The sequence below is a fragment of the Acomys minous genome (genome assembly GCF_964271855.1).
Source record: "Acomys minous genome assembly, chromosome: 6".
Taxonomy (NCBI): domain Eukaryota; kingdom Metazoa; phylum Chordata; class Mammalia; order Rodentia; family Muridae; genus Acomys; species Acomys minous.
Window position 1 is genome coordinate 20,558,833 of NC_140487.1, and position 12,754 is coordinate 20,571,586.

The 12,754-nt window shown below is 40.7% G+C and overlaps 1 protein-coding gene across 1 annotated transcript; it reads left to right on the top strand.

Moving 5' to 3' along the window:
* The first annotated feature begins 1,099 nt into the window (after nt 1-1,099).
* Nucleotides 1,100-12,447, top strand: PDK4 (pyruvate dehydrogenase kinase 4). The gene is made up of 11 exons (XM_084784779.1): nt 1,100-1,380; nt 2,359-2,500; nt 3,964-4,035; nt 4,731-4,915; nt 5,059-5,145; nt 5,583-5,660; nt 6,731-6,807; nt 8,435-8,533; nt 8,733-8,843; nt 9,111-9,224; nt 10,318-12,447. Exons 1-11 carry the CDS (start codon nt 1,251-1,253, stop codon nt 10,456-10,458), a joined length of 1,236 nt encoding a protein of 411 aa, XP_084640905.1. The 5' UTR covers nt 1,100-1,250; the 3' UTR covers nt 10,459-12,447.
* Nucleotides 12,448-12,754: the final 307 nt, after the last annotated feature.

The window sequence follows — 12,754 nt, forward strand, 5'->3', positions numbered from 1 at the left end:
AGTTTTCATTCCGATACATTTGGAACCAAGTTGTTACCAGAGTCCCTAAATACTGGGCTCAGTCTACAGTCCATTTGGGGTGGATGGAAGGGAGAGAGAGGTGATGAGAGTTTTATGACAGACTAATATGTTTCAATAGCAGTCATTAGCTGAGCAAATATTGAGTTCTAACAAAGCAGGAAAGGATGCACTGAGTATCTGACAGAGCCCTAACCTCTGCCAGAGGCAGGCTCTAAAGAGCCCAAAGAACTACACTATGCTCCCATGGCTACAATTGGCAAAGGCTGCGTTTAGAAGGAGGGCAGCCAGGCAGTGAAGAAAGCTTTTGAAGCAGATAGTTTGTGAGGGGCATTCGTGAGCAAACTAGAAGGCCTTAGACAAAGAAGGCGTGAACAAATTTTCTGACGAGGGAGGTGGAGACAAAGGCAGTCACACTGGCAGCTAATCCTTTAGTTTGCATTTAATTAACAAGTAGAAAGTGTTACAAAAGAAAATCGAACTGGTCTTTTCTCCCACAAGAATAATGAGCCTTTTAAGGCAGTTTCTAAACTCAAAGCTGTGAGCTGTTTGCTAAGAAGAAAGTGGGTCAAACTATAGAGGGGTCTGCTTTAGCAGTCCAATGGCAGGGAATTCCATACTTTGTTAAACAGCTGATTGGCTACTGTAAAAGTCCCGCTCTGAGCGCGCACCAATGCACGCTCAGCGCCGAGATTCTTGGAAACAGTTTCTGGCGAGGAATTCATGACATTGAGATGGCTCTTGAGTTGTAAACAAGGACAAGTCTGGGCGGGCCCGAAGCCCCTGGTGACCTGGGACTTGTCCCAAGGGGTAATCTCCTGCCCACGCGTCCCGGATGCCCTCGGTAGCTCCCCCACCCCCACCGCCTCCTTGGCCTCCCTCTCACCCTCTGCCCCTCGCGGACCGAAGCACCCCTGTCGGGATCACGGTGCCAGGACTTTCTGCTGACCGTGGCCAAGGGGCGGGGCCCAAAGTTCCTTCCCTGAGCTGATTGGTGTGGCCCCAAGTTCAGTGTCCCAGTGACTCCTCCCGGCTAGAGTTGTGGAGAGGGCGGAGTGTGTATTGGGGGGGGGGGGGTAGGGTAGATAAAAAGGAACTGCAGCCAGAAGTGGGGAGACGCGAGAGCCAGCCTTTCACCCAGCCTCGAGTAACCCGGGACCCTGAGCTCACAGCGCGCTCCTGCCCCGCAGCCCCTCGCCACCTCCACGGATCCAGCCTAGGTGGGCGTCAGGATGAAGGCGGCCCGCTTCGTGATGCGCAGCGCCAGCTCCCTGAGCAGTGCCGGCCTTGTCCCCAGGGAGGTCGAGCTGTTCTCGCGCTACAGCCCGTCCCCGCTGTCCATGAAGCAGCTGCTGGACTTCGGTGAGAGGAGATGCAGGGCCCAGGAGGGTGGCGCTGAGGCTGAGGAGTTCTCAGGATAGGAAGGGCTGAGCTCACGGGTAGGACAACTGAGGTCCACTTGGCCAAAGAACCCAGGAGCCTCAAAGGGCACCTGTTTTCCTAGTTTGGCTGCTTGCTGACAGTTTGTCTAGGTCACCTGTAACCATACTGATGCTCAACTTCGACTTCTTTCTCCTCTTCTCACTGTCTAGATCTTAGCAATGGACTAGAAACTTCCTCCTTTCTACCCAAAGTGGGAAGACGCCAGAGTCACTCTTAAAAGAAGAAAGGAGGAAAAGAGAAAGAACGGGACACTAAAAATATCTGTCCTTAAAGTATCTGTCTTTAAAGTATCTATAAACACTAACCTAACTGTGGTTAAGGCATCGTTTCAAAATGTCCTTTATATTTAGTATTTATTTTCATTTTTCCCTAAAATGTGATACTTCCTAAAAAAAACATAAACTTAATCTTGTACCCGACCCACCTCCTTGATCTCTTGGCGTGCCTTAGCAGACATCTTCCACCATAACAGACATCTTTTACCGGTTTGCTTTTATTGTTTTACAAGTGTTTACATTGCCACTAAAGAAAAACCGGTTACTCCCTTTCTGCAGGGATGCCATAAGAACATTTAAAGAGGTTAATGTGGTATTGTTTTTTTTTTTTTTTTTTTTTTTTGCTAGTCTGGAAACCTCTCTGCCTCCGACCTCTCAAGTTCATACTCACTAGAGAGTGTGTTGTTGACTTTATGGTGCAGGCTGGCCCAGCATTCACAGGTTACTGGATAACTGGAGCGTGCTCTGATATCTCCAGAGAACTTTCCTCAGAAAGAAAATAAACAGCAATTCACCTATGTTGGTGATTTTGTTGTTGTTGTTGAAATTTTGGAAATAAATATTTGGTATTTATTTTCGTTTCCCCCCCCCCCCAAAGCTGAACATGTTTCAACCATTGCAGGTTCAGAAAACGCCTGTGAAAGGACTTCTTTTTCTTTCCTGCGGCAAGAATTGCCCGTAAGACTAGCCAATATCCTGAAAGAGATTGACATCCTCCCTGACCGATTAGTGAACACCTCCTCGGTGCAGCTGGTGAAGAGCTGGTAAGAGGCCCATTGCTTTGAAGTCTCTGACTTCAAAAGTTACCTGAGTACTGCTTCTAATACCATATTAGCATCATTCTTGGATAATAGGCGATCTTAAAAGAGAACAGTTTTGAATGTTGTAAATAAGTTTGTACTAATTTAAGGCAGGTTATCTTTAGGACAGCTATAAATCTACGAATAGACATTTGTTCATATAAACAAGATAACTCCCCTTTACTTTAGGGGGTTTGTGCTCTTGTTTTTTCTTTTTCTTTTTCCTTTCCTTTCCTTTCTCTTTTTTCCCTTGTTATTTGTTTTCCAAGACAAGATCTCGTGTGTCAAGGCTTCCTGGAAATCCGAGAACTTATTATACAGCTTAGGATGACCTCAAAGTGTTCTCTACTTATCTTCACCTCCTAGTTGCTGGGATTATAAACATGCACCGCCATACACAACTTCCACTATAATATAATTTTGATTTATAGGATAAGTTTGAGAAATAATTAACATATGCAGGTTTTTAAATTTTGTGGTTTACATTACAAAGGACAAGATCTGGAACTGCACAAACAATTCTTTGTGTTGATGGAGATGTCTGGTGTTTAGAGAGGGTCTGCGTTTTGTTCCTTATCAGCAACTAGCAACAGGAGGCTTGGGTTCAGATTCTGCCTTTGTGTCTCCCTTGGTGTCTTCCCAAGTGTTCGACCCTCACTGCCTCAGCTGCCCCACCTACTGTTACAAGAGTTGTTGTATATAATTAAATGAAGTAATTTATTTCTTTTAAACACTTAAACTAACACGCATAGTACATGCCAGCATTTAAAGTCAGTTACTGGGTGTGGTGGCACACACCTTTAATTCCAGCACTCAGGAGGCAGAGGCAGGAAGATCGCTGTGAGTTCGAGGCCAGCCTGGTCTACAAAGTGAGTCCAGGACAGGCAAGGCTAATACAAAGAGACTCTGTCTCTAAAAGCAAACAAAAAAAAGTTACTGTGATTTTTGTCTTTAAACTAACTGTAATGATGCCTAGCAAACAGATCCATGCTATAGACTATGGTAGATAAAGAGACCCACCGTCATCCACTGACTGTGCAGCATTTCATCCAGTGGTTGAAAAAATATGTGATGCCCATGGATGATTCCAATCTGAAATGTTATGTGCAGTCTGTGTTACTTACTGCTGTTGTCAAGACTTAGTTCTCCTGCGGAGGAAAAAAGAACAACCAGAAACACTTTCTAAGTTGATTCTGAGTGGTTTTAGTAGAAGAAATGAAAACATCTGCCAACCAAAGTGGCCAAGAAAGTAGAGGGTGGAAAATTGCAGCTTTAAAAACATCTTAACATGTTATTTTCCAAACGTCTTGAAGTTCCAATTTTAAACATTGTGGTTCCCTTCCCCTTTCCAATCATTTCAAAAGGCATTTTATTTGCAGCCACTTATTTGCATGGTGACATTAATTTCAAAACTTCTCCCTTCGTAGGTACATTCAGAGCTTGATGGACCTGGTGGAGTTTCATGAGAAGAGCCCAGAAGACCAGAAAGCTCTATCCGAGTAAGCTTCTCTTGTGAAAATACATGTTTAGAAATCTGAGTCCATCTGGGCACATCTCACGGATCTTTTCTAAGCCTAAGGAGTTCAGACTTTTCACAGTGGATTGCTACTCCTTATACATTTTGGCTCATTATGGTTTTAGAAATTAAGAAATATGGCTGAAGTTAATGCTAGATATGAACAAATATACAGGACGTGCAGTTTTTCCTAAGATTCTGTTTGCAAAAGAACTTGCCATAACATAATTTTCATGGACTCCAAGGGCATTAGTGATTACATATTTTCTTTTAGTGTGATGCTTTCTAACTAGCTAAATAGCAATCTTTTTCCAAACCATGACAAGAAACTTCAAGGGTTTTATTTCCTGCAATGACATGCTAGAACCATCTTTGATTGTAATTATTCTCTCACAAGTAGGCTTAATGAATATTTTTAATGAGTGAGCCAGTCATAGAGTGAGGGGATTTACATTGAACCTAGAAATACAAATCCTTTCATGAAGCTGCCTCTTCTGCTACCGTAGAAGATTGTGGAGTGAGCGTTCGAGAGAAGCTTCACCCAGAATTTTGTAACTGGCTGTGCTTAGGTTGGCTATGCAAAAAGAGCTTTAATTTTCTCTGCAGTGACCTAAGGAAGAGACATGGGGGGTGGGGAAGCATCCTTAATGTCCACTAACTATAAATGTTCTGTCTTAGCTTTGTAGACACGCTCATCAAAGTTCGAAACAGGCACCATAATGTGGTCCCTACGATGGCTCAAGGGATCCTCGAGTATAAAGACAGCTGCACAGTTGATCCCGTTACCAATCAAAATCTTCAGTATTTTTTGGACCGGTTTTATATGAACCGCATCTCTACTCGGATGCTGATGAACCAGCACAGTAAGTGAGCTTCTCAACAGATGGTCCAGAGTTGTGGGTACTGTGTATAAATCATGCTGAGGCTGGGTCCAGGACTGGGGACTCACAGCCTCTGTGGCAGTTCTAATAGCCACCCTGTGTTTTTGTTTTCATTTTTTCAACAGTCCTTATATTCAGTGACTCAAAGACAGGCAACCCGAGCCACATCGGAAGTATCGACCCAAGCTGTGATGTGGTAGCAGTGGTCCAAGGTAATTTCTAGACTTCTGTATTTCTCTTAGTGAAAATGTATAATGCATGGTTGGCAAATCTGTAATGTAGGTCATTCTGTAAATGAATTTGTGTTCACCGTGTTCTGTTTATGCTTTATAAAGGTCCCTTGCTTTGGAGTGCCTGGAGTGTAAGCACTCATTTAGAGTATGATAAAATATTTAAACATAAGTGGTCCACGTGCCATATTCTTATATATTGCATTTGATCTCTGAAGTGCACATGTCTGTATTGCTACAACTTCAATAAAATATTATGTTTTAATAAAATATTAAAGAGACATTTTTCATACATATAGGCCAATTCTCCAGTGAATAGAATTTTAGATTAAGTGTAGTAAGCACATTGAATATCACTTGACAACTGTGCTTGGAGCAAATTTATTTCATTGTTATAAAATAAAACATTTTTATTCCAGATGCCTTTGAGTGTGCAAAGATGCTGTGTGATCAGTATTATCTAACATCTCCAGAACTGAAGCTCACACAAGTAAATGGTAAGCTAGCAGCGAGATACAAGGAAACCTAAGAAAACATATTTTGTAAACATAAGGCAGGCTTTGTGTTCCTTTAAGTCTCCTGGGCTTACTGAGAATTGGTACAAAGTTTGGCTTTGCTTTGTTTTGTTTTTTAAGACAAGCTTCTTCCTAATTGCCTTAGCTGAAAAGCTTCAATTGTGCATATCACTTACTAACAATGATTCATAAGGAAGAAGGTTTGGACAAAAATGTACCCAGGCTGCTATACCTTAGATCAAGGAAAGATGGCTTATTGTTAGCTCCAGGCATGGCACCTGTAACCCCAACGCTTGGGAAGTAGAGAAATTCATGTCTTTCCTACAGGACCCTATCTCCAAGAAAGAAAGAAAGAAAGAAAGAAAGAAAGAAAGAAAAGAAAAAGAAAGAGTAAAAAGTAGAATATGGAAAAAAAGGATATCTGAAGTATGGAAAACAGTTGTGAATAGAGATATTATGCTTTTCAAGAAGTTAGTCACAGGACCAGTCAAAAGGAATAAGATAGCTCAGAGCCAGTACACTTATATCTCAGCGATACATTAGTGGCAAGATTAGCAGTTGTCTGACTTAAGTAGACTAAGTCAAAGACCAAGGACAAGGCATGTTAGTGAACACTCAGATAAAGCCGACGGGCTAACGATGACCAGCTCTGAGTAAGCAGAATTGGATAATACTTGCGGATAAACTGCTTGAGCTGTTGGACAAAACAAAGGCAGGATTGTCCCAGACTTTCCTCGTGTTTACTCATTCAAATTTTCCAAGTCCTGGGACATCAAAGAATACTTTTATTTTTCTTTTCAAGCAGTGTCAGGAGGTTTTTTTTGTTTCTGTTTTCTTTATCCTGCAAAGAAATGCAGACTCTAGTCTTGAATACCAAGGAATAGCTGAAACAGCATTCAGAACGTAAGCCAACTGTGTTTACCGTTTCAAAGGGAGGAAAATGGCAGTTATCTCAATCCTATCTAAAACTAAAACATTACTCAGTCAGACAAGGAAGTTCATGTCAGCGAAATATCTGTCTCTCAATTCTAATGAGTTTAATTTTCTTCTAGGAAAGTTTCCAGGGCAGCCAATCCACATCGTGTATGTCCCTTCCCACCTCCATCACATGCTCTTTGAACTCTTCAAGGTAGGACAATTCACAGCAGCCATGGGCTTGTCTTGAGTAGCTCACTGCTCACAGCCACATCATTCCCCAGTTAATAAGAACCTCTATATATTCTACCAAGAATGCTTTGGTATATAATAGCCAAAGAGCTGATGTATGGAAAAGTGCTTGAAAATACACCTGGTGCGTTCTATCCCAGGACTGTAGAGTGGAAAGGGTGTCCCCATTGTTCCTTCAGGTGTGGAACAAAACACTCGTCTTCATGCATGGGGTGAGTGCTTTAGTGAATGAAATCTTGGAACTTCTGGGCCATAGGCTCCAGCTGCAGATTCCAAGGCATAGGTTCTAGAGGTGGAGTGGCCACATTCTGAATCCAGAACAGCCCGTCCCATCACATGAATATGAATCACGTGCCGACTGCGCTAAATGCAAAGTCTGGTGCTAGTCTGGAGTGGTGTTGAGGATTCTGACTTTCCAAGGACACGATGGTTATCCACAGTCCATGCTTTCTAAGCAGCCTGCAGAACCCTGATTCTCAGACAGTGTGTGCCTCAGCCATCTACAGGCCTTGATAAAAAACAGATGCATAGAGCTACTTACGTTCTGTAGGTCTGAGAATTTGCACCTGTAGTACTCTGAAGACACAAGTGTCTCTATTCTGGGTAACTAAACACTGATACCAAATCCTTTTATGCATTCTAAGACCATTCTAACATTCTGAACTTAAGCAAGAAAATAAGAATCACTTGAAGTTTGTCATGATCTAAGATGATTTCATAGATTGACCAGAGGACGTCTTTTAAAAACTAAAATCTGCCTCTAATACGGACATAAAGCTAGAATGTATTGTTTTCCAACTTACTCTAATGTTTTGCAGTTAGGAATTGATTAAACTCTAAATACCTGATCTATTTTATTTCACCTCAGTGGATATCTGGTTTCATACAGAGATACCAAAAGATAGTCAGAAAGGAAAATAGACTAATGAAATGAGACTTTTCCTACAGGGCATTACCCCTATAAGTATAAGACTTGTTTTAGTTTACTTTATGTTAAAGAACACGTGATACTTTTTCATGAATTTAGTTTGTTTTTAATTGGATGATCTAACTCACAGAGTTATTCTGCCATCACTGGTGAAAGTTAAGATGATATTCAAATGCAAATAGAAATTTAATTTAGAATTATTGACTGTCCTTTTAATAGTAACAATCTTTATTTCCAAGCAAGTTTTTTATAAAAGCCAATAAATTGGTTCAATGATTCACTGTTCATTCCTTATGTAATAGTCTGTGGTGTTTGGATATAAAATGTAATGGAAAGACAGAAAAATGGAGCACTAGGAAATGGACTATAAAAACCAATTTCTACATTTAAATTAAGCTTACAAATAAGAAGTTGACAGCCAGCAGAATTGTTTTTACATTAGATATTACTCCCAGGAGCTATATTACATGCTAAATGAAGATTTTTCATTATACATTCTACATGACACATTCATAAACTGCTGTATTTACAGAGATGTTTTATCACTCACTTAAGAAATAGGAAGTTTGAATTACCCTCTGCTGCTTTTATTTTAAACATAAAACCAGTTATTTATTGTATCTCCTTCTCCATTGAATTCCTTTGGTTTTGCTGTCTTTAGAATGCTATGAGGGCCACGGTTGAGCATCAAGAAAATCGCCCTTCCCTGACACCAGTCGAAGCAACTGTCGTCTTGGGAAAAGAAGATCTTACAATCAAGGTAACTGCACCCCGCCTTTGCTTTTGGTTTTGTCTAGAGAGAACTAAAAGGGGCCAATAATAACATGGCTTTCTATTTGGCGTAACTCTCAAAGTCATGTGTGCCATGTGACTTTTAAAGGAAGGGAAGACTTTTTTCTTTAGATAGAGGTCCATTGTTGTTAAAGTATAGCTCTGACCTATTTGTTTGCCTGTTTCAGATTTCTGACCGAGGAGGTGGTGTTCCTCTGAGGATAACTGACCGCCTCTTTAGTTACACATATTCCACTGCTCCAACGCCTGTCATGGACAATTCCCGGAATGCCCCTTTGGTAAGGCCAAGGATACAGCCGACGCCCTCTCAGGCACCTAGTTCTAAATGTAGGGTAGGAACTATAGAAATAGTATTTGGGAACTATAGAAACAGGCGTGTGGGCATATGAGAAATATGTCAAAGCGAGCTAAGTCTAGAGTAACAATCCTAAGGACTTCTGATTGGGAGAAGAAGGTATTTATTTAGGTACTCAAACGTGGGTATCAGTGATGAGCCTAGACCCTCACGTCTGCTTTTTCACTAACACTTGATCTTCCATCTCCAGGCTGGCTTTGGTTATGGCTTGCCAATTTCTCGTCTCTATGCCAAGTATTTTCAAGGAGATCTGAATCTCTACTCTATGTCAGGTTATGGGACAGACGCCATCATCTACTTAAAGGTAGGCTTTGAACACAATAGGGAGCCATTTTTTAAAGTCGTGGCTTCATTTACATCTCTGAGTTCTACGGACCTCTATGAACTCTTCAAACTAAGTTAATCTAAGCAACATCCATTTGTTAACGTTCCTGTTTTGGTGTGTGCACACCATACTTAATATGCCACTTACTTACCCAAGAGAAAGCCCAGCCATGCTACCTGCCATGCCAAGGGCTGACCCAGAGACAGATTAAGTTTGAGAGTGACAGCACACTGATGCAAACCTTTTTCAGACAATGTCCCTTGACAGATGTGAGGGTAGCTAGAGTTTTATTTTCCTCACCCTTGTGGGTAATACATGCCAACAATGCTCCAGACTAAAACAATACAAATCAAGAACCTTGTAACTTTAAACTGATTCTATTTAAAAGCCAGAGAAAAGATTGCTCAGGAGCTGTCAGTGGGGTGCCAGGAATTTCCTGTTTAAATTTTAAAATAGAGGACATGCTTTTCTGTCTCAGATAAAGCCTGTACTTGTTCAGATCACCATCCCAGCTCTGTTCATCATTAGTCAACTATTTCAACTGAAATTTTATATACAGCTAGTAAGAACTGCAGCAGCAAGTTTCTAGGCTGGTGTTTTGTTCATTGGAATTAAATGCTGAAGTGCCCTTTGACTGTCTCAAATAGTCCTGTATGTATTCATTTCTGAAATGGGCAAAAGTGTTCAAATTGTAGAGAAATAACCCTTTAATAGATGAATAATATCATCTTAGGTTTCTATCAGAGATATGTGTGGTTTTTTCTGGAAAGAATTGCTTTCTTATTCAACTCCGTTATATCAGAGGTACCCATGTAAATACTGAACACAAAATCTGTACCCAAATTCACAATCCCATACCTACTACTTAGGCTTCTATTGAAATAAAATAATAGGTTTCTTGGTCTTGTTTTGTAAAATACCTAGAACACTATAGATTTAGTATATTTTTACTGCAACGTCAGCTAAGAGAGACTAGTTGGATCTTGAATCATACCTCTGAGTCTATTGTGAATAATGAAGTACAGCCACGAGTAATTTCTTTAATTTGATGTTTTCTCTACTCTCCATTTAGGCTTTATCTTCTGAGTCTGTAGAAAAGCTCCCCGTCTTTAACAAGTCGGCCTTCAAGCATTATCAGATGAGTTCTGAGGCTGATGACTGGTGCATGCCAAGCAGGGAACCGAAGAACCTGGCAAAGGAGGCAGCAGTGTGAAGAGGACCACGTGGGGCACTTTACGGGATCAAAGTGGGTCTACGGCAGCGCTGCTTCAGGAATGTGTGTGGATGCTCGTTTCCGCAAAACAAAATAAAACCAAGCAAGCACAAAACAAACACTAGGACAGACATTGCTCCAGTGAGGGATGGAGCTCCGTTGTGTGACCCGGGAGAAGCCAGGGGCAGAATTCCAGTAGATAACAGGTGGCCTGCTCCTCATTTGGCAATGCAGAATGACTCGAGATAATTCCAAATACCGGAAAAGAAGTCCGCCTCTGAGTAACATTTCTTTCTCAACAAGTACCGGGTTTGAGGTTAGCAATTTCAACAGCTGGGTGTTTTAGAATTCTTGGTGTCATCCAAATCTATTGGTGTCCGGTGAACATCAAGGGTTAAGACATCAGTGTTTTCCTGCCATGCCAAGATGAAAGCGTTACTAGAAATGTATATAAATGTACATTTTATAGGTGTGGATAGGATGGAAGGGGTCAAAGTACTTTATTGAGCTCGAGCAGCCTATGTGTAAACTCCGAGGAAAGCTTCTCTACCAAGTCCTGATATCACAGAGCCTTTTTTGATTGGGGTGCACTCAATAAGCCAGTGGATTTTGTTTTCTCTACAGTGAAGTGTTAAATATGCACTGAATTCAGGAAGTTGGGTTGGAAAGGGAGATAAAAGTGATCCAAAGATTGTATGTGGAAAAAAAACATATTAGGGAAAGAAATCACATATTCAGAACTTAATTGGTAATTGGGAAGAAGTCGCTGTTCTCTAGTTGAAAGTGATGACCAATCCGAGGGCATCTGTCTATTCCCCAGGTGTAGATGTGTGTTTCATATTTTAATTATATTCTCTACACTCCAACATTAACATATGTGCTCGAAGTTTTCTAGTTGACAATTGGCTTGAGAGCATTAAATTTTAAATCATTTTTGTTTTTTTTTGTTTTGTTTTGTTTTGTTTTTTTGTTTTGTTTTTTGAGTAGTCTGGAGGTAAAAGGTTCTCATGCTAGAATGACGTCATTTGTGAATCATGGAGACATGGAGAACTAGTAACTAAAAGCTGTGATGCGCATGGTGCTTGGGAGGATAAAGGTGTAATTGGCAGGGGGAGGCCATCCATGCAGATCAGCTTTAGAAAGAAAGAAAAGGAAAGGCAAGGAACAAAGAAAGGAACAGAGGGTAGGGGGAAGGAAGGAAAGAACCAGAAGGCAGCCATCTTCCTATTTCCCCAAGCTAACCCCAGAGATCCTCCATGTTTTCCTGGGTGGGGAGGAGGAGGAAGTGGCGCCTTTGAAAGCAGGATGGGTTCTTAAGTGGGTCACACTCTGACAAGATAAGGGGCTTTGTGAGGTAATAAATTCATTCATGTCAAGTTAATGTCAATGCTTTTTTTCTGCATTGTAAAATTACCAGTCCTGTGTGTCAGTTGAGTTTGAAATTTGTATTTAATCTCACAGTGACCTAGCGCTGAGGTGCTTCTGGTTGTGGCAACAGAGGCTGCAACTCTTTGGGATTTCAGATTCATCTTTGGAATTCCTGGGCAGTGACTGGGAAGGCAGGGCTTTGCCTCCTGCATTGGTTGATCACCCAAAACTGTTAGCATTCAGGTTACCTGTTGTATCATTATTGTTGGTTTGTTTGTTTTTTTTAATTGAAATTTTAGCTACACGTTTGTTCATATTAATAGTTGTGTTTACCAAAGATCTAAGGCATTTAGTTGATTAGTCCAATAAGAGAGAGAGAGAGAAAGAGAGAGAGAGAGGGAGGGAGGGAGAGAATCTTTAGGATTTTAATAACATCTGTGTAAATTTAATAACATCTGTCCTCCCTCTTATTTATAAACCCATAGGAAACTTTAAACTCTAGTAAATGTACAGTAAATGCCCAGGCCCACTTAACTTATTAATGTGTGCATTACATTTCTGTTTTTAGGTCATGTTTGGAGAAATGTGAAATTTTATAATAAATATTTTTATTATAATGGTGATGTGGTCTTATAAAATTCTTTTTAAAAATAATCTTAAAGTATAATGAATGATTTCGACTAAAGGGATTCTTCACTTTACAGGAGCAAAGTGAGTCAACAGCAAGTTTCTGCAAATGAGAACTAGGAAGGGAAAAGAAGGAGAAAGAAAATTTAGAGTAATGAGATTAGTGGGATGGGCTAGCCATAACTAAATTTTGAAACGTTACAAAACTAATTATATTTAAAGCAAGAAATACCTTTTAAAAAACCTGCACAGTGGCTCTTTACCGATGATGCTATTTCTTCTCCTGGCTTCATTTTCCTTC